The sequence below is a fragment of the Salmo salar genome, chromosome 07 (assembly GCF_965601325.2).
Source record: "Salmo salar chromosome 07, fSalSal1, whole genome shotgun sequence".
Classification (NCBI taxonomy): Eukaryota; Metazoa; Chordata; class Actinopteri; order Salmoniformes; family Salmonidae; genus Salmo; species Salmo salar.
In genome coordinates this window covers 64178313-64196599 of record NC_138297.1, presented here as the reverse complement: position 1 = coordinate 64196599, position 18287 = coordinate 64178313, and the positions used below count along the sequence as shown (strand labels likewise).

General features: G+C 45.6%; 1 protein-coding gene across 1 annotated transcript in view; it reads right to left on the bottom strand.

Moving 5' to 3' along the window:
* The window catches only part of LOC106597385 (lysine-specific demethylase RSBN1L), a 91778-nt gene that overhangs the window by 49064 nt on the left and 24427 nt on the right, over positions 1 to 18287 (bottom strand). Inside the window, exon 3 of the mRNA XM_045722468.2 lies at positions 15162 to 15928. Coding sequence (XP_045578424.2) covers positions 15162 to 15928 — 767 coding nt within the window. The remainder of the gene's footprint in view (positions 1 to 15161; positions 15929 to 18287) is intronic.

Here is an 18287-nt window from a genome sequence, read left to right as displayed (position 1 = left end):
CTTGATTATCTCTATCCAATACAGGGGATCTCTGCTGTTACGTGACACTTCCTACGGCTCCCATGGGCTCTCAGAAGGCGGCAAAAAGCTGAATGATATCGAGGCAGCCCCTGGCTGAAAAACAGCGCGTTTGGATAGTGGCCAGTCACAGTACTATGAGACTCAGGCTCGTGCACGAGGGGATCCCATGCTTTTATTTTCTCTCTCTTTTGTACGTAAACACGCTTTCCCGGTCGGAATATTATCGCTTTTTTACGAGAAAAATTGCATGAAAATTGATTTTAAACAGCGGTTGACATGCTTCGAAGTACGGTAATGGAATATTTAGAATTTTTTTGTCACGAACCAAACCAACATTTGTTATTGAAGTAGCAGTCCTGGGAGTGCATTCTGACGAAGAACACCAAAGGTAATCAAACTTTTCTAATAGTAAATCGGAGTTTGGTGAAGGCTAAACTTGGTGGGTGTCTAAATAGCTAGCCGTGATGGCTGGGCTATCTACTCAGAATATTGCAAAATGTGCTTTCACCGAAAAGCTATTTTAAAATTGGACACCTCGATTGCACAAAGGAGTTCTGTATCTATAATTCTTAAAATAATTATGTTTTTTGTGAATGTTTATCGTGAGTAATTTAGTAAATTCACCGGAGGTTTGCGGGGGGTATGCTAGTTCTGAACGTCACATGCTAATGTAAAAAGCTGGTTTTTGATATAAATATGAACTTGATTGAACAAAACATGCATGTATTGTATAACAATGTCCTAGGGTTGTCATCTGATGAAGATCATCAAAGGTTAGTGCTGCATTTAGCTCTCTTCTGGGTTTTTGTGACATTATATGCTAGCTTGAAAAATGGGTGTCTGATTATTTCTGGCTGGGTACTCTGCTGACATAATCTAATGTTTTGCTTTCGTTGTAAAGCCTTTTTGAAATCGGACAGTGTGGTTAGATTAACGAGAGTCTTGTCTTTAAAATGGTGTAAAATAGTCATATGTTTGAGAAATTGAAGTAATAGCATCATTTAGGTATTTGAATAACGCGCCACAGGATTCCACTGGCTGTTACGTAGGTGGGACGATTTCGTCCCGCCGACCCTAGAGAGGTTAACATCCTGGTACAAGTCCTCTCCTCTCTCCTGGGTACTGTTAGTTAACATTCTGGTACAAGTCCTCTCCTCTCTCCTGGGTACTGTTAGTTAACATCCTGGTACAAGTCCTCTCCTCTCTCCTGGGTACTGTTAGTTAACATCCTGGTACAAGTCCTCTCCTCTCTCCTGGGTACTGTTAGTTAACATCCTGGTACAAGTCCTCTCCTCTCTCCTGGGTACTGTTAGTTAACATCCTCGTACAAGTCCTCTCCTCTCTCCTGGGTACTGTTAGTTAACATCCTGGTACAAGTCCTCTCCTCTCTCCTGGGTACTGTTAGTTAACATCCTGGTACAAGTCCTCTCCTCTCTCCTGGGTACTGTTAGTTAACATCCTGGTACAAGTCCTCTCCTCTCTCCTGGGTACTGTTAGTTAACATCCTCGTACAAGTCCTCTCCTCTCTCCTGGGTACTGTTAGTTAACATTGTACCCTATGGGATATCAGAAGCATAAATAGGCTTTATAACAACTTATTATTAAATGACCACAAGTGTGTGTATATAAAAGATGTAATGCTTTATAAATAGTTTATTAAATGCATGGAAGTTGAGACAGCGGGTCACCGTGGCACTAACTAGAGGAACAGAGACAGCGGGTCACCGTAACACTAACTAGAGGAACAGAGACAGCGGGTCAGCGGGTCACCGTAACACTAACTAGAGGAACAGAGACAGCGGGTCACCGTAACACTAACTAGAGGAACAGAGACAGCGGGTCACCGTAACACTAACTAGAGGAACAGAGACAGCGGGTCACCGTAACACTAACTAGAGGAACAGAGACAGCGGGTCACCGTAACACTAACTAGAGGAACAGAGACAGCTGGTCACCGTAACACTAACTAGAGGAACAGAGACAGCGGGTCAGCGGGTCACCGTAACACTAACTAGAGGAACAGAGACAGCGGGTCACCGTAACACTAACTAGAGGAACAGAGACAGCGGGTCACCGTAACACTAACTAGAGGAACAGAGGAAGCGGGTCACCGTAACACTAACTAGAGGAACAGAGACAGCGGGTCAGCGGGTCACCGTAACACTAACTAGAGGAACAGAGACAGCGGGTCAGCGGGTCAGCGGGTCACCGTAACACTAACTAGAGGAACAGAGACAGCGGGTCACCGTAACACTAACTAGAGGAACAGAGACAGCGGGTCACCGTAACACTAACTAGAGGAACAGAGACAGCGGGTCACCGTAACACTAACTAGAGGAACAGAGACAGCGGGTCACCGTAACACTAACTAGAGGAACAGAGACAGCGGGTCACCGTAACACTAACTAGAGGAACAGAGACAGCGGGTCACCGTAACACTAACTAGAGGAACAGAAACAGCGGGTCAGCGGGTCACCGTAACACTAACTAGAGGAACAGAGTCACTACACAATAAATCCCACGCACCCACACAACATCCTTGGAGTGGATTATGAGGCCATTCATATTCTGATTGTCACTTTAAGCACGAAGAGGAAGTGATTACATTCTCCACATAACCAGAAAATACAGAATACTCCAAAAGGTCAAGTGAAGGAATGTCATGCTTCTCCAATAGCAGCCTGGCATAGCATCATGTGCAGTCAGTGCTTACAACGCCGCCAGACCCCCCCCCCCCCCCCCCCAGCCATTCCCACAACAACACTAGACCCCCCCAGCCATTCCTACAATAACACTAGACCCCCCCCCCAACCATTCCCACAACACTAGACCCCCCCAGCCATTCCTACAATAACACTAGACCCCCCCCAGCCATTCCCACAACACTAGACCCCCCCCCCAGCCATTCCCACAACAACACCAGACCCCCCCCCCCCCCCCATTCCCACAACACTAGACCCCCCCCAGCCATTCCCAACAACAACACTAGACCCCAACTTATTCTTTTTTCACAATGCTCTATTTTCAGGGATAAAAACGCTTGTTGCTAGGAAACTCGGGGTAGGTGAGCGAACGGGCGCTCGAGCGAGAGGGAGAGAGAGAGAAAATAAAGGCAGGAGGAGAGAGAGAGAGAGCTACTCTGTCTAAGAGGAGTCCTCCAGGGAGACGCTTCATATCCAGTGATTAGTACCACCTTCTACAGGCCTCACCTCCCCACAGACATTAGAAAAGCTTCACCGCTGTTGGCAGGGTTGAGCTGTAGACCCACTAGCCGTGGCCAAAAACGTTTTGAGAATGACACAAATATTAATTTTCACAAAGTCTGCGGCCTCAGTTTGTATGATGGCAATTTGCATATATTCCAGAATGTTATGAAAAGTGATCAGATGAATTGCAATTAATTGCAAAATCCCTCTTTGCCATGCAAATGAACTGAATCCCCCAAAAAACATTTCCACTGCATTTCAGCCCTGCCACAAAAGGACCAGCTGATATCATGTCAGTGATTCTGTTGTTAACCTGTTTAGGATAGGGGGCAGTATTTTCACGGCCGGATAAAAAACGTACCCGATTTAATCTGTTTATTACTCCTGCCCAGAAACTAGAATATGCATATAATTGTTTGATTTGGATAGAAAACACCCTAAAGTTTCTAAAACTGTTTGAATGGTGTCTGTGAGTATAACAGAACTCATTTGGCAGGCCAAAACCTGAGAAGATTCCAAATAGGAAGTGCCCTCTCTGACCATTTCTTGGCCTTCTTTATTATCTTTATTGAAAACAGAGGATCTCTGCTGTAACGTGACACTTTCTAAGGCTCCCATAGGCTCTCAGAAGGCGCCAGAACGTTGAATGATGACTCTGCAGTTACTGGCTGAAAAACAGTAGCGCATTTGGATAGTGGTCAATCTGAAAACAATGAGACGGGCGCGCGCATGCACGTGAAGAGTCAATTTTACATTTTGAGTCTTTGAACGAAAACAACGATTCCCGGTCGGAATATTATCACTATTTTATGAGAAAAACCGCATAAAAATTGATTTTAAACAGCGTTTGACATGCTTCGAAGTACGGTAATGGAATATTTTGACATTTTTTGTCACGATACGCGTCTGCGCGTCACCCTTCGTTACCCTTCGGATAGTGTCTTGAACGCACGAACAAAACGCCGCTATTTGGATATAACTATGGATTATTTGGAACCAAACCAACATTTGTTGTTGAAGTAGAAGTCCTGGGAGTGCATTCTGACGAAGAACAGCAAAGGTAATCCAATTTTTCTTATAGTAAATCTGAGTTTGGTGAGTACCAAACTTGGTAGGTGTCAAAATAGCTAGCCTGTGATAGTCGGGCTATCTACTCAGAATATTGCAAAATGTGCTTTCACCAAAAAGCTATTTTAAAATCGGACACCACGATTGCATAAAGGAGTTCTGTATCTATAATTCTTAAAATAATTGTTTTTTGTGAACGTTTATCGTGAGTAATTTAGTAAATTCACCGGAAGTGTTCGGTGGGAATGCTAGTTCTGAACGTCACATGCTAATGTAAAAAAGCTGGTTTTTGATATAAATATGAACTTGATTGAACAAAACATGCATGTATTGTATAACATAATGTCCTAGGAGTGTCATCTGATGAAGATCATCAAAGGTTAGTGCTGCATTTAGCTGTGATTTTGTTTTTTGTGACATTATATGCTAGCTTGAAAAATGGGTGTCTGATTATTTCTGGCTGGGTACTCTCCTGACATAATCTAATGTTTTGCTTTCGTTGTAAAGCCTTTTTGAAATCGGACAGTGTGGTTAGATAAAGGAGAGTCTTGTCTTTAAAATGGTGTAAAATAGTCATATGTTTGAAAAATGGAAGTTTTCGGATTTTCGAGGAGTTTGTATTCGCACCACGCCCATCATTGGATATTGGAGCAGGTGTTCCGCTAGCGGAACACGTCTAGAGGTGTAAATGTTGACGAGGATAAAGCTGGAGATCACTCGAATAACAGACTGGAAACTTCAAAAGGAGGGTGGTGCTTGGAATCATTGTTCTTCCTCTGTCAACCATGGTTACCTGCAAGGAAACACATGCCGTCATCATTGTTTTGCACAAAAAGGGCTTCACAGGCAAGGATATTGCTGCCAGTAAGATTGCACCTAAATCAACCATTTATCGGATCATCAAGAACTTTAAGGAGAGCGGTTCAATTGTTGTTAAGAAGGCTTCAGGGCGCCCAAGAAAGTCCAGCAAGCGCCAGGACCGTCTCCTAAAGTTGATTCAGCTGCGGGATCGGGGCACCACCACTACAGAGCTTGCTCAGGAATGGCAGCAGGCAGGTGTGAGTGCATCTGCACGCACAGTGAGGCGAAGACTTTTAGAGGATGGCCTGGTGTCAAGAAGGGCAGCAAAGAAGCCACTTCTCTCCAGGAAAAACATCAGGGACAGACTGATATTCTGCAAAAGGTACAGGGATTGGACTGCTGAGGACTGGGGTAAAGTCATTTTCTCTGACGAGTCCCCTTTCCGATTGTTTGGGGCATCGGGAAAAAAAAGCTTGTCCGGAGAAGACAAGGTGAGCGCTACCATCAGTCCTGTGGCATGCCAACAGTAAAGCATCCTGAGACCATTCATGTGTGGGGTTGCTTCTCAGCCAAGGGAGTGGGCTCACTCACAATTTTGCCTAAGAACACAGCCATGAATAAAGAATGGTACCAACACATCCTCCGAGAGCATCTTCTCCCAACCATCCAGGAACAGTTTGGTGACGAACAATGACTTTTCCAGCATGATGGAGCACCTTTCCATAAGGCAAAAGTGATAACTAAGTGGCTCGGGGAACAAAACATCGATATTTTGGGTCCATGGACAGGAAACTCCTCAGACCTTAAACCCATCGAGAACTTGTGGTCAATCCTCAAGAGGCGGGTGGACAAACAAAAACCCACAAATTCTGACAAACTCCAAGCATTGATTATGCAAGAATGGGCTGCCATCAGTCAGGATGTGGCCCAGAAGTTAATTGACAGCATGCCAGGGTGGATTGCAGAGGTCTTGAAAAAGAAGGGTCAACACTGCAAATATTGACTCTTTGCATCAACTTCATGTAATTGTCAATAAAAGCCTTTGACACGTATGAAATGCTTGCAATTATACTTCAGTATTCCATAGTAACATCTGACAAAAATATCTAAAGACACTGAAGCAGCAGACTTTGTGGAAATGAATATTTGTCACTCTCAAAACTTTTGGCCACGACTGCACACAAAAACACATGTGCATTTGAACACACTTGCACCACACAGACACACACTACTCAACGGCTGATGGAGAGCCGTTCATAAATGCAGATATATCCTCACCTGAACCCCACTGACAATGACACACGGGAGAGAGACCACTTACACCCTGATGAGTGGAGGAGGCTACCTCTCAGCATCTGGGCCTGTACTCATTCACAAAGCATCTCATGATTGCTGATCTAGGATCAGGTCCGTCCCCCCCCCGTGCATACAATCTTATTCATTATGATCTATTACGTAATTTGGAAAACTAGTGTCTCAGAGTAGGAGTGCTTATTCATTAAATCATAATGAATAAGAGGTTATGGACATGGATGAACCTGATCCTAGATCAGCACTTACTCTGAGATGTGTTATAAATATGAATATGGGGCAACTGGTCTATTAAAAAGGCTAAGCTCAGGTAGGCTGTGTAGAGTGTAATTGATAGATTATTGATAAACATGGGTTCAATCCAGCAGCATACCACCCTGCATCCCACTGCTGGCTTGCTTCTGAAGCTAAGCAGGGTTTCCATTTATAATGGATCCCCATTAGCTACTCTTCCTGGGTCCAGCAAAAGTAAGGCAGTTTATACCATTTTTAAAACATTACAATACACTGTGTGCCCTCGGGCCCCTACTCCACCACATATCTACAGTACATAATCCATGTGTATGTATAGTGCGTATGTTATTGTGTGTGTGTGTGTGTGTAATTTTACTGCTTGCGTCAGTTACCTGATGTGGAATAGAGTTCCATGTAGTCATGGCTCTATGTAGTACTGTGTGCCTCCCATAGTCTGTTCTGGACTTGGGGACTGTGAAGAGACCTCTTGTGGCATGTCTTGTGGGGTATGCATGGGTGTCCGAGCTGTGTGCCAGTAGTTTAGACAGACAGCTCAGTGCATTCAACATGTCAATACCTCTCATAAATACAAGTAGTGATGAAGTCAATCTGTCCTCCACTTTCAGCCAGGAGAGAAATGCATATTATTAATATTAGCTCTCTGTGTACATCCAAGGGCCAGACGTGCTGCCCTGTTCTGATCTAATTGCAATTTTCCTAAGTCCTTTTTTGTGGCACCTGACCACACGACTGAACACTAGTCAAGGTGCCACAAAAGTAGGGCCTGTAAGACAGTGTTGTTAAGGCAGAGCATCGCCTTATAATAGACAGACCTCTCCCTATCTTAGCTACTACTGCATCAATATGTTTTGACCATGACAGTTTACAATCTAGAGTTACTCCAAGCAGTTTAGTCATCTCAACTCGCTCAATTTCCACATGACTTATTACAAGATTTAGTTGAGGTTTAGGGTTTAGTGAGTGTTTTGTTCCAAATATAATGCTTTTAGTTTTAGAAACATTTAGGGCTAACTTATTCCTTGCCACCCACTCTGAAACTAACTGCAGCTCTTTGTTGAGTGTTGCAGTGATTTCAGTCGCTGTAGTAGCTGACATGTATAGTGTTGAGTCATCCACATACATAGAAACTCTGGCTTTACTCAAAGTCAGTGGCATGCCGTTAGTAAAAATTGAAAAAAAGCAAGGGGCCTAAACAGCGACCCTGGGGAATTCCTGATTCTAACTGGATTATATCCAAAAGGCTTCCATTTAAGAACACCCTCTGTGTTCTGTTAGACAAGTAACTCTTTATCCACAATATAGCAGGGGGTGTAAAGCCATAACATTTTTCCAGCAGCAGACTATGATCAATAATGTCAAAAGCTGCACTGAAGTCTAACAAGACAGCCCCCACAATCATTTTATTATCAATTTCTCTGTCATTTGTGTAAATGCTGTGCTTGTTGAGTCTCCTTCCTTATAAGCATGCTGAAATTATGTTTGTTTACTGTGAAATCGCATTGTATCTGGTCAAACACAATTTTTTCCAGACGTTTACTAAGGGTTGGTCCTGGTCAGACCCTGGATGGGAGACCAAATGCTGCTGGAAGCGGTGTTGGAGGGCCAGTAGGAGGCACCCTTTCCTCTGGTCTAATTTTTTTTTTATCCCAATGCCCCAGGGCAATGATTGGAGACATTGCCTTGTGTCGGGTGCCGTCTTTCGGATGGGACGTTAAACAGGTGTCCTGACTCTCTGTGGTCACTAAAGTTCCCATGGCACTTATCATAAGAGTAGGGGTGTTAACCCTGGTGTCCTGACTCTCTGTGGTCTCTATAGATCCCATGGTACTTATCATAAGAGTAGGGGTGTTAACCCTGGTGTCCTGACTCTCTGTGGTCTCTATAGATCCATGGTACTTATCATAAGAGTAGGGGTGTTAACCCTGGTGTCCTGACTCTCTGTGGTCACTATAGATCCATGGTACTTATCATAAGAGTAGGGGTGTTAACCCTGGTGTCCTGACTCTCTGTGGTCTCTATAGATCCCATGGTACTTATCATAAGAGTAGGGGTGTTAACCCTGGTGTCCTGACTCTCTGTGGTCTCTATAGATCCCATAACACTTATCATAAGAGTAGGGGTGTTAACCCTGGTGTCCTGGCTAAATTCACAATCTGGCCTTCATACCATCATGACCACCTAATCTTCCCCAGCTTACAATTGGCTCATTCATCCCCCTCCTCTCCCCTGTAACTTTTCCCCAGGTCGTTGCTGTAAATTAGAATGTGTTCAGTCAACTTACCTGGTAAAACAACAAAAACAACAGAGCCTGACCAATCACAGTGATTTACCTCATGACCTAAGGGTGTATATCCTCAAGAGACTAAACAGTCTTCCTCTCTGCCTTCTCATCCATGTATATCCTCAAGAGACTAAACAGTCTTCCTCTCTGCCTTCTCATCCATGTATATCCTCAAGAGACTAAACAGTCTTCCTCTCTGCCTTCTCATCCATGTATATCCTCAAGAGACTAAACAGTCTTCCTCTCTGCCTTCTCATCCATGTATATCCTCAAGAGACTAAACAGTCTTCCTCTCTGCCTTCTCATCCATGTATATCCTCAAGAGACTAAACAGTCTTCCTCTCTGCCTTCTCATCCAGCTGCACTTCAGCAAGACGACGGGAATAACAAACCATTTTTCCTTCTGTTCCTATAGTCATTACCCAGGTTGTCTCCTGGATAGCCACCACACACAGTATTGTAAATTACACTGCTAACATTGACATATACACTGTGGGCCTACCAATGTGTGAAACAGTATACACCAGAAATGTAGGGTCTACATTAATATTCTAGAGTGGCCTCCTCTCCTCGTCTCCTTTCCTTCCTTCAGGAATGATCTGACAGAACCTGAACCTACGGAGGTTTCTGGTGTGGGTGGGGAGCTACCAGTACCACACACAGTACATACATTATCCTGTATGCATAGTATACCTGCTACCTCAGACCGTGTGAAATATCACACCAGAAATGTAGGCTCTTCATTGGCCCCTTTTCTATGATTTTACTTTAAAAAGAGCGATGCTTCCATTGGCCTCTCGTTTAGTCCCATCCCTCGCTTTATTTGATTTGACCTCCTCCCTTGTTCTGTTCCCTCCGTTATCAGGGCTGTGTGTGTGTGTGTGTGGCAGCCCTGGCTACAAGATAATCTCTTTGTGGAGACACTCCTGCGTGTGGAAATGGAAGCAAACAGCTGTTCCTCACAGAGAAGATATCCTCCACCCTTCCTCCTGCTCCCCCTTCCTCCTCCTCACTCGTTCTGTGGTATACTGTCTGATATACCATGGCTTTCAGCCAATCAGTATTCAGGGCTCAAACCAGCCAGTTTATAACAGTGAATAGATAATGATTCAGTTGGCCTGCCTGCAGCCCTGCACTTCAGACACGCAGTTCCCTGTGGAGACAGGCGTGCACACACACACACACATGCTTACAGACCAACACGCTCACACGTAAATACACATACACGCTCCAACAGGGCCATGCGTGGCTTACTAATGCCCTCATCACATCTCTTCCTTCTCTGAGATGGTTCACATCATTAGTGTGTGTAAGGCAGGTACAATTACATGGCCCGACACACACACACACACACACCACACAATGAATAATCCAGCGCACGGCGCACGCTGCATCTGTTTGAAGGACGAGAGGAATATTGCTGGCGAGGCTGTTTTACTGAGGTCATGTTTCTATTGATGACGATGCCTGTGTGACTGAGTGAGAGAGTGACTGACTGACTGCTGGAGAATGGAGAGTGTGAGACAGCAGGCAGGTAGTTAGTTAGCGTAGCATGTCTGTGTAATCTTGACTGCGGGGTAAATTTGACAGGAACCGGTTGTATAAAACATCTTAGTGTTCCCCATAATTTCCCCTTACCTAAGGGAATTTAAGGCTGTTGCATATAGCGCCGCAAACATTTCATTAGTTAAGGGCATCATTTAAGGGTTTTATGGCAGTTTGAAGGCATGTATGGCAGAAACGAGTCTCGGTTACCATGGTGATGACCGATCACATTCATTTTGGAAGATCCCAAATAGAACTTCTAATATCCAAGACAGGAGATAACATTTTTTTTCACAAGACAACATTTTCCTTTAGTTCGTTTTTTCTCAACTTGTTTCAATTACTTTCTAACATGTCAAGCTAACTTACAGAGGAGTTAGCTAGCTAACCATCAAGCTTTGTGGCCATGGATTGTGCACCTTCCATTGTTTAGCTAAGTAGCTAGCTAGCTGGTGGATGTTTTCCCTTTGAAACCAGGGCAGGGGAAAGCAACATTCACCTCCACATATGCTGCGTTCATTAACCTGTTGGGGATAGGGGGCAGTATTTGCACGGCCGGATAAAAAACGTACCCGATTTAATCTGGTTACTACTCCTGCCCAGTAACTAGAATATGCATATAATTGTTTGATTTGGATAGAAAACACCCTAAAGTTTCTAAAACTGTTTGAATGGTGTCTGTGAGTATAACAGAACTCATTTGGCAGGCCAAAACCTGAGAAGATTCTAAACAGGAAGCGCCCTCTCTGACCATTTCTTGGCCTTCTTTGTCATCTCTATCCAAAACAAAGGATCTCTGCTGTAACGTGACATTTTCTAACGCTCCCATAGGCTCTCAGAAGGCGCCAGAACGTTGAATGATGACTTTGCAGGCCATGGCTGAAAAACAGTAGCGCATTTGGTAAGTGGTCGATCTGAGAACAATGAGACGGGCGCGCGTGTGCACGAGACGACTACATTTTCAGTCTTTGAACGAAAACAAAGACTCCCGGTCGGAATATTATCACTTTTTTACGAGAAAAATCGCATAAAAATGGATTTTAAACAGCGTTTGACATGCTTCGAAGTACGGTAATGGAATATTTTGAATTTTTTTGTCACGAAACGCGCCGGGCGCGTCACCCTTCTTTACCCTTCGGATAGTGTCTTGAACGCACGAACAAAACGCCGCTATTTGGATATACCTATGGATTATTTGGAACCAAAACAACATTGGGTGTTGAAGTAGAAGTCCTGGGAGTGCATTCTGACGAAGAACAGCAAAGGTAATCCAATTTTTCTTATAGTAAATCTGAGTTTGGTGAGTGCCAAACTTGGTGGGTGTCAAAATAGCTAGCCATGATGGCCGGGCTATCTACTCAGAATATTGCAAAATGTGCTTTCACCAGACACCGCGATGGCATAAAGGAGTTCTGTATCTATAATTCTTAAAATAATTGTTATGTTTTTTGTGAACGTTTATCATGAGTAATTTAGTAAATTCACCGGAAGTTTTCGGTGGGTATGCTAGTTCTGAATGTCACATGCTAATGTAAAAAGCTGTTTTTTTTATATAAATATTAACTTGATTGAACAAAACATGCATGTAATTGTATAACATAATGTCCTAGGAGTGTCATTTGATGAAGATCAAAGGTTAGTGCTGCATTTAGCTGTGGTTTTTGTGACATTATATGCTAGCTTGAAAAATGGGTGTCTGATTATTTCTGGCTGGGTACTCTCCTGACATAATCTAATGTTTTGCTTTCGTTGTAAAGCCTTTTTGAAATCGGACAATGTGGTTAGATAAAGGAGAGTCTTGTCTTTAAAATGGTGTAAAATAGTCATATGTTTGAAAAATGGAAGTTTTCGGATTTTTGAGGAGTTTGTAATTCGCGCCACGCTCTATCATTGGATATTGGCGAGGCGTTCCGCTAGCGGCACATCTAGATGTAAGAGTTAAGGGGGAAAATAACTTCAAGATGTTTTATGCAACCGCGGCAGGTAGCCTAGTGGTTAGAGCGTTGGACTAGTAACCGAAGCTGACAAGGTACAAATCTGTCATTCTGCCCCTGAACAAGGCAGTTAACCTACTGTTCCTAGACCGTCATTGAAAATAAAAACTTGTTCTTAACTGACTTGCCTAGTTAAATAAAGGTTAAATAAAAAAATTTAAAAACGGGCCCAAGTCCTCGGTGAAGCTCTCTTTAACCGATTAGGCCATATTATTTCTGGCACATCAGATGCTGCAGAACAATCATTATGAGGACTGGGAGGGGAGACCAGGGTCTGTCAGTGGTGGCTGGGGGACGGTTGTCCTAACCAACTCATGGATACTAGGGTGGCTGGGGGACGGTTGTCCTAACCAACTCATGGACACTAGGGTGGCTGGGGGACGGTTGTCCTAACCAACTCATGGACACTAGGGCGGCTGGGGGACGGTTGTCCTAACCAACTCATGGACACTAGGGTGGCTGGGGGACGGTTGTCCTAACCAACTCATGGACACTAGGGTGGCTGGGGGACGGTTGTCCTAACCAACTCATGGACACTAGGGTGGCTGGGGGACGGTTGTCCTAACCAACTCATGGACACTAGGGTGGCTGGGGGACGGTTGTCCTAACCAACTCATGGACACTAGGGTGGCTGGGGGACGGTTGTCCTAACCAACTCATGGACACTAGGGCGGCTGGGGGACGGTTGTCCTAACCAACTCATGGACACTAGGGCGGCTGGGGGACGGTTGTCCTAACCAACTCATGGACACTAGGGCGGCTGGGGGACGGTTGTCCTAACCAACTCATGGACACAAGGGCGGCTGGGGGACGGTTGTCCTAACCAACTCATGGACACTAGGGCGGCTGGGGGACGGTTGTCCTAACCAACTCATGGACACTAGGGCGGCTGGGGGACGGTTGTCCTAACCAACTCATGGACACTAGGGTGGCTGGGGGACGGTTGTCATAACTTCCAAAATACCAGCCAAGCTCTGTTCCTGAACCAAGCTGAAGGGAGGATGATCTCAATATACAACTAGACCCAGTGTTCAGTGTTCAGTGTTCAGTGTTCGCCCTCTGCTGCCAAGCTTTAGATTAAATTACAATTAGTGTATTACATCATAGGGTTCTAAATGTCAAGAGAACGTAGCGATATTTCCAAGTTCTAGAATCAGCCCTTTATTCCGTGTTAAAGAACATTCCGAGAGAAAGACAGAGGCCTGGGAAAAGACTCGCATTTGATTAGAACTAATTTTACCTTGGCAGCATCCCAAATGGCACCCTATTCCCTATATTAGAGCTCTGGTCAAAAGTAGTGCAATAAATAGGGAATAGGGTGCCAATTGGGACAAAGCCCTCGAAAGCCTCTATTCAAGGGCTCCATATTGGATTTGAGTAGAAGCAGGGTGAAAAATGATCTGATGGTTGCCAGCCGCGCTCAGGGAGAGGATATCCCTGATAACAGCACAGCCTGGGCTTTGGAAGGAGCTCTGTGTACCACAGCACTTCAAAATCATTCAAACAGAACAAAACCCTTCAAACAGGACTAGAGGCTTGAGCTTACAGCCTGCTCAATAGTAAGAGATATCCCTAAAATATTCACAAGTGGATTTCATTTCATTTCACACGATCCCTATTATTTCTTTAGCCTGTAGTTGTGTAAAACCAAGGCTGTGTTATGATGATACAGTCTACTCCAGATATACAGCACCAGTCAAATGTTTGGACACACCTACTCATTCAAGGGCTTTCTTGCCAAGAGTGTGCAAAGCTGTCATCAAGGCAAAGGGTGGCTACTTTGAAGGATCTCAAATATAAAATATATTTTGATTTGTTTAACACTTTTTTGGTTACTATATGATTACATATGTGTTATTTCATAGATTTGATGTCTCCACTATTGTTCTACAATGTATAAAATAATAAAAATAAAATAAAGATCTTGGAATGAGTAGGTATGTCCAAACTTATGACTGGTACTGTATTCAATGGTTTAGGATTGTTGCTTGTATTCATTCAGCTATATCAATCTCTAGATAGAATTCCACATAAGCTTTGTACTGTTTTTCTTCAACCAAGTAGTGTGTGATTACTGATGAACACACATTCATCCAGGCTTTATTTTCTCCTTTACATCAACAACCTGGGGAATAGTTACAGGGGGAAGAATGAGCCAATTGGAAACTGGGGATGATTAGGTGGCCATGATGGTATGAAGGTCAGGTTGTGAATTTAGCCAGGACACCGCGGTTAACACCCCTACTCTTATGATAAGTACCATGGGATCTATAGAGACCACAGAGAGTCAGGACACCAGGGTTAACACCCCTACTCTTATGATAAGTACCATTGGATCTATAGAGACCACAGAGAGTCAGGACACCTGTTTAACGTCCCATCTGAAAGACGGCACCCTGTGATTGTCACTGCCCTGGGGAATTGGGATATTTTTATTCTTTAGACCAGAGGAGAGAGTTCCTCCTACTGGCCCTCCAACACCACTTCCAGCATCTGGTCTCCCATCCACAGACCGACCAGGACCGACCCTGCTTAGCTTCAGTGGCAAGCCAGCAGTGGGATGAAGGGTGGTATGGTTCAATTACAATATAATTACAATATAGTAACACATAGAGCATCAAATACTGTAAGAAATACAGCAGCCAGCACTAAAACAAACCAACCAAACAGCATCCACACCTGATTGTGGAAGTTGAGCATAGTGGTGGTCTCTATATCCTTCTTCCCCAGGATCTCCATCTTGACCGGCGACGAGGGGAACTTCCAGGAGAAGTAGTCCAGGAAGTCTGGCAGGTAGGAGGCCGCCCCGTGGATGATGCCCATGACGTAATGAGCTGCCTGGGATGACGCGTCCTCACTGAAGGCTAGGGTAACAAACTCCTGGGCGAACTGCTGCATCTCTGCTGGAGACAGGGCCGAGAGCTCGCTGCAGTAGGCGTGTGCCACCAGGGCTCCACCGTTGGGTTGTTCCTCTACGTGGATGAAGCGGGCGAACTCCAGGTTCTCAAAGCCAGGCTGGGGGCACCGTGGCTGGGGGATCTGGAGAGGGGAGGTCATGGGGGAAGCTGGGTCCCAACTGCTAATGCTACTGCTACTGCTATTGCTGCTGCTCCATAGGGGCTTGGAGAGGGACAGAGTTGGAGAGGGGCTGTAGCAGTTCTCCTGTTTGATGGATGAGGTGGTGGAGGTGTGGTGGTGGTGGACGGGGAGCGGGGGTTTGAACTCTGTGTGGCCGTGGTGTTGGTGGTGGTGGTGTTGTTTGGAGGCCAGGCCTGCGTGGAGCTCAGAGAGGAGACCAGCACACACGGTCTGGCTGGACCTGCTGTACATCTTGGTCCGTTTCCACTTCTCCTTCTCTCTCTCACTCTCTTTGTGTTTCTTCTTCTTTTTCTTCTTCACCTTTTTAATCTGGAGCTCCTCTGAGTTTATTTTGGGTTTCTGCTTGTCTAGAGAGAGAGAGAAGGGGAAAAACAGTGTTAATAAAAGAGCTGTGAAGACCTGCATGCAGATCCACTACTACCCAGAGCACGCCTGGAATCTAGAGAGAGATCCACTACTACCCAGAGCACGCCTGGAATCTAGAGAGAGATCCACTACTACCCAGAGCACGCCTGGAATCTAGAGAGAGATCCACTACTACCCAGAGCACGCCTGGAATCTAGAGAGAGAGAGATCCACTACTACCCAGAGCACGCCTGGAATCTAGAGAGAGATCCACTACTACCCAGAGCACGCCTGGAATCTAGAGAGAGATCCACTACTACCCAGAGCACGCCTGGAATCTAGAGAGAGATCCACTACTACCCAGAGCACGCCTGGAATCTAGAGAGAGATCCACTACTACCCAGAGCACGCCTGGAATCTAGAGAGAGATCCACTACTACCCAGAGCACGCCTGGAATCTAGAGAGAGATCCACTACTACCCAGAGCACGCCTGGAATCTAGAGAGAGAGAGATCCACTACTACCCAGAGCACGCCTGGAATCTAGAGAGAGAGAGATCCACTACTACCCAGAGCACGCCTGGAATCTAGAGAGAGAGAGATCCACTACTACCCAGAGCACGCCTGGAATCTAGAGAGAGAGATCCACTACTACCCAGAGCACGCCTGGAATCTAGAGAGAGAGAGATCCACTACTACCCAGAGCACGCCTGGAATCTAGAGAGAGAGAGATCCACTACTACCCAGAGCACGCCTGGAATCTAGAGAGAGAGAGATCCACTACTACCCAGAGCACGCCTGGAATCTAGAGAGAGAGATCCACTACTACCCAGAGCACGCCTGGAATCGAGAGAGAGAGATCCACTACTACCCAGAGCACGCCTGGAATCTAGAGAGAGAGAGATCCACTACTACCCAGAGCACGCCTGGAATCTAGAGAGAGAGAGATCCACTACTACCCAGAGCACGCCTGGAATCTAGAGAGAGAGAGATCCACTACTACCCAGAGCACGCCTGGAATCTAGAGAGAGAGAGATCCACTACTACCCAGAGCACGCCTGGAATCTAGAGAGAGAGAGATCCACTACTACCCAGAGCACGCCTGGAATCTAGAGAGAGAGAGATCCACTACTACCCAGAGCACGCCTGGAATCTAGAGAGAGAGAGATCCACTACTACCCAGAGCACGCCTGGAATCTAGAGAGAGAGAGATCCACTACTACCCAGAGCACGCCTGGAATCTAGAGAGAGAGAGATCCACTACTACCCAGAGCACGCCTGGAATCTAGAGAGAGAGAGATCCACTACTACCCAGAGCACGCCTGGAATCTAGAGAGAGAGAGATCCACTACTACCCAGAGCACGCCTGGAATCTAGAGAGAGAGAGATCCACTACTACCCAGAGCACGCCTGGAATCTAGAGAGAGAGAGATCCACTACTACCCAGAGCACGCCTGGAATCTAGAGAGAGAGAGATCCACTACTACCCAGAGCACGCCTGGAATCTAGAGAGAGAGATCCACTACTACCCAGAGCACGCCTGGAATCTAGAGAGAGAGATCCACTACTACCCAGAGCACGCCTGGAATCTAGAGAGAGAGATCCACTACTACCCAGAGCACGCCTGGAATCTAGAGAGAGATCCACTACTACCCAGAGCACGCCTGGAATCTAGAGAGAGATCCACTACTACCCAGAGCACGCCTGGAATCTAGAGAGAGATCCACTACTACCCAGAGCACGCCTGGAATCTAGAGAGAGATCCACTACTACCCAGAGCACGCCTGGAATCTAGAGAGAGATCCACTACTACCCAGAGCACGCCTGGAATCTAGAGAGAGATCCACTACTACCCAGAGCACGCCTGGAATCTAGAGAGAGATCCACTACTACCCAGAGCACGCCTGGAATCTAGAGAGAGATCCACTACTACCCAGAGCACGCCTGGAATCTAGAGAGAGATCCACTACTACCCAGAGCACGCCTGGAATCTAGAGAGAGAGATCCACTACTACCCAGAGCACGCCTGGAATCTAGAGAGAGATCCACTACTACCCAGAGCACGCCTGGAATCTAGAGAGAGAGATCCACTACTACCCAGAGCACGCCTGGAATCTAGAGAGAGAGATCCACTACTACCCAGAGCACGTCTGGAATCTAGAGAATGAATGAGCAGAGGAGAGGAGAGGAGGAAGAGAGGAGGCTCTGGTTGAGGTGTTACTGTAGCTCTAAACCCAGAGGAACAACTACTGCCATCAATCCATGAAGAGCTTCATTAGCCCTGTATTATTACCATGGTCCCAGCTATAGGCCTAGGTGCTTCAGCCAACTCCTCTGACTACTGACATGTGGCATGATTATA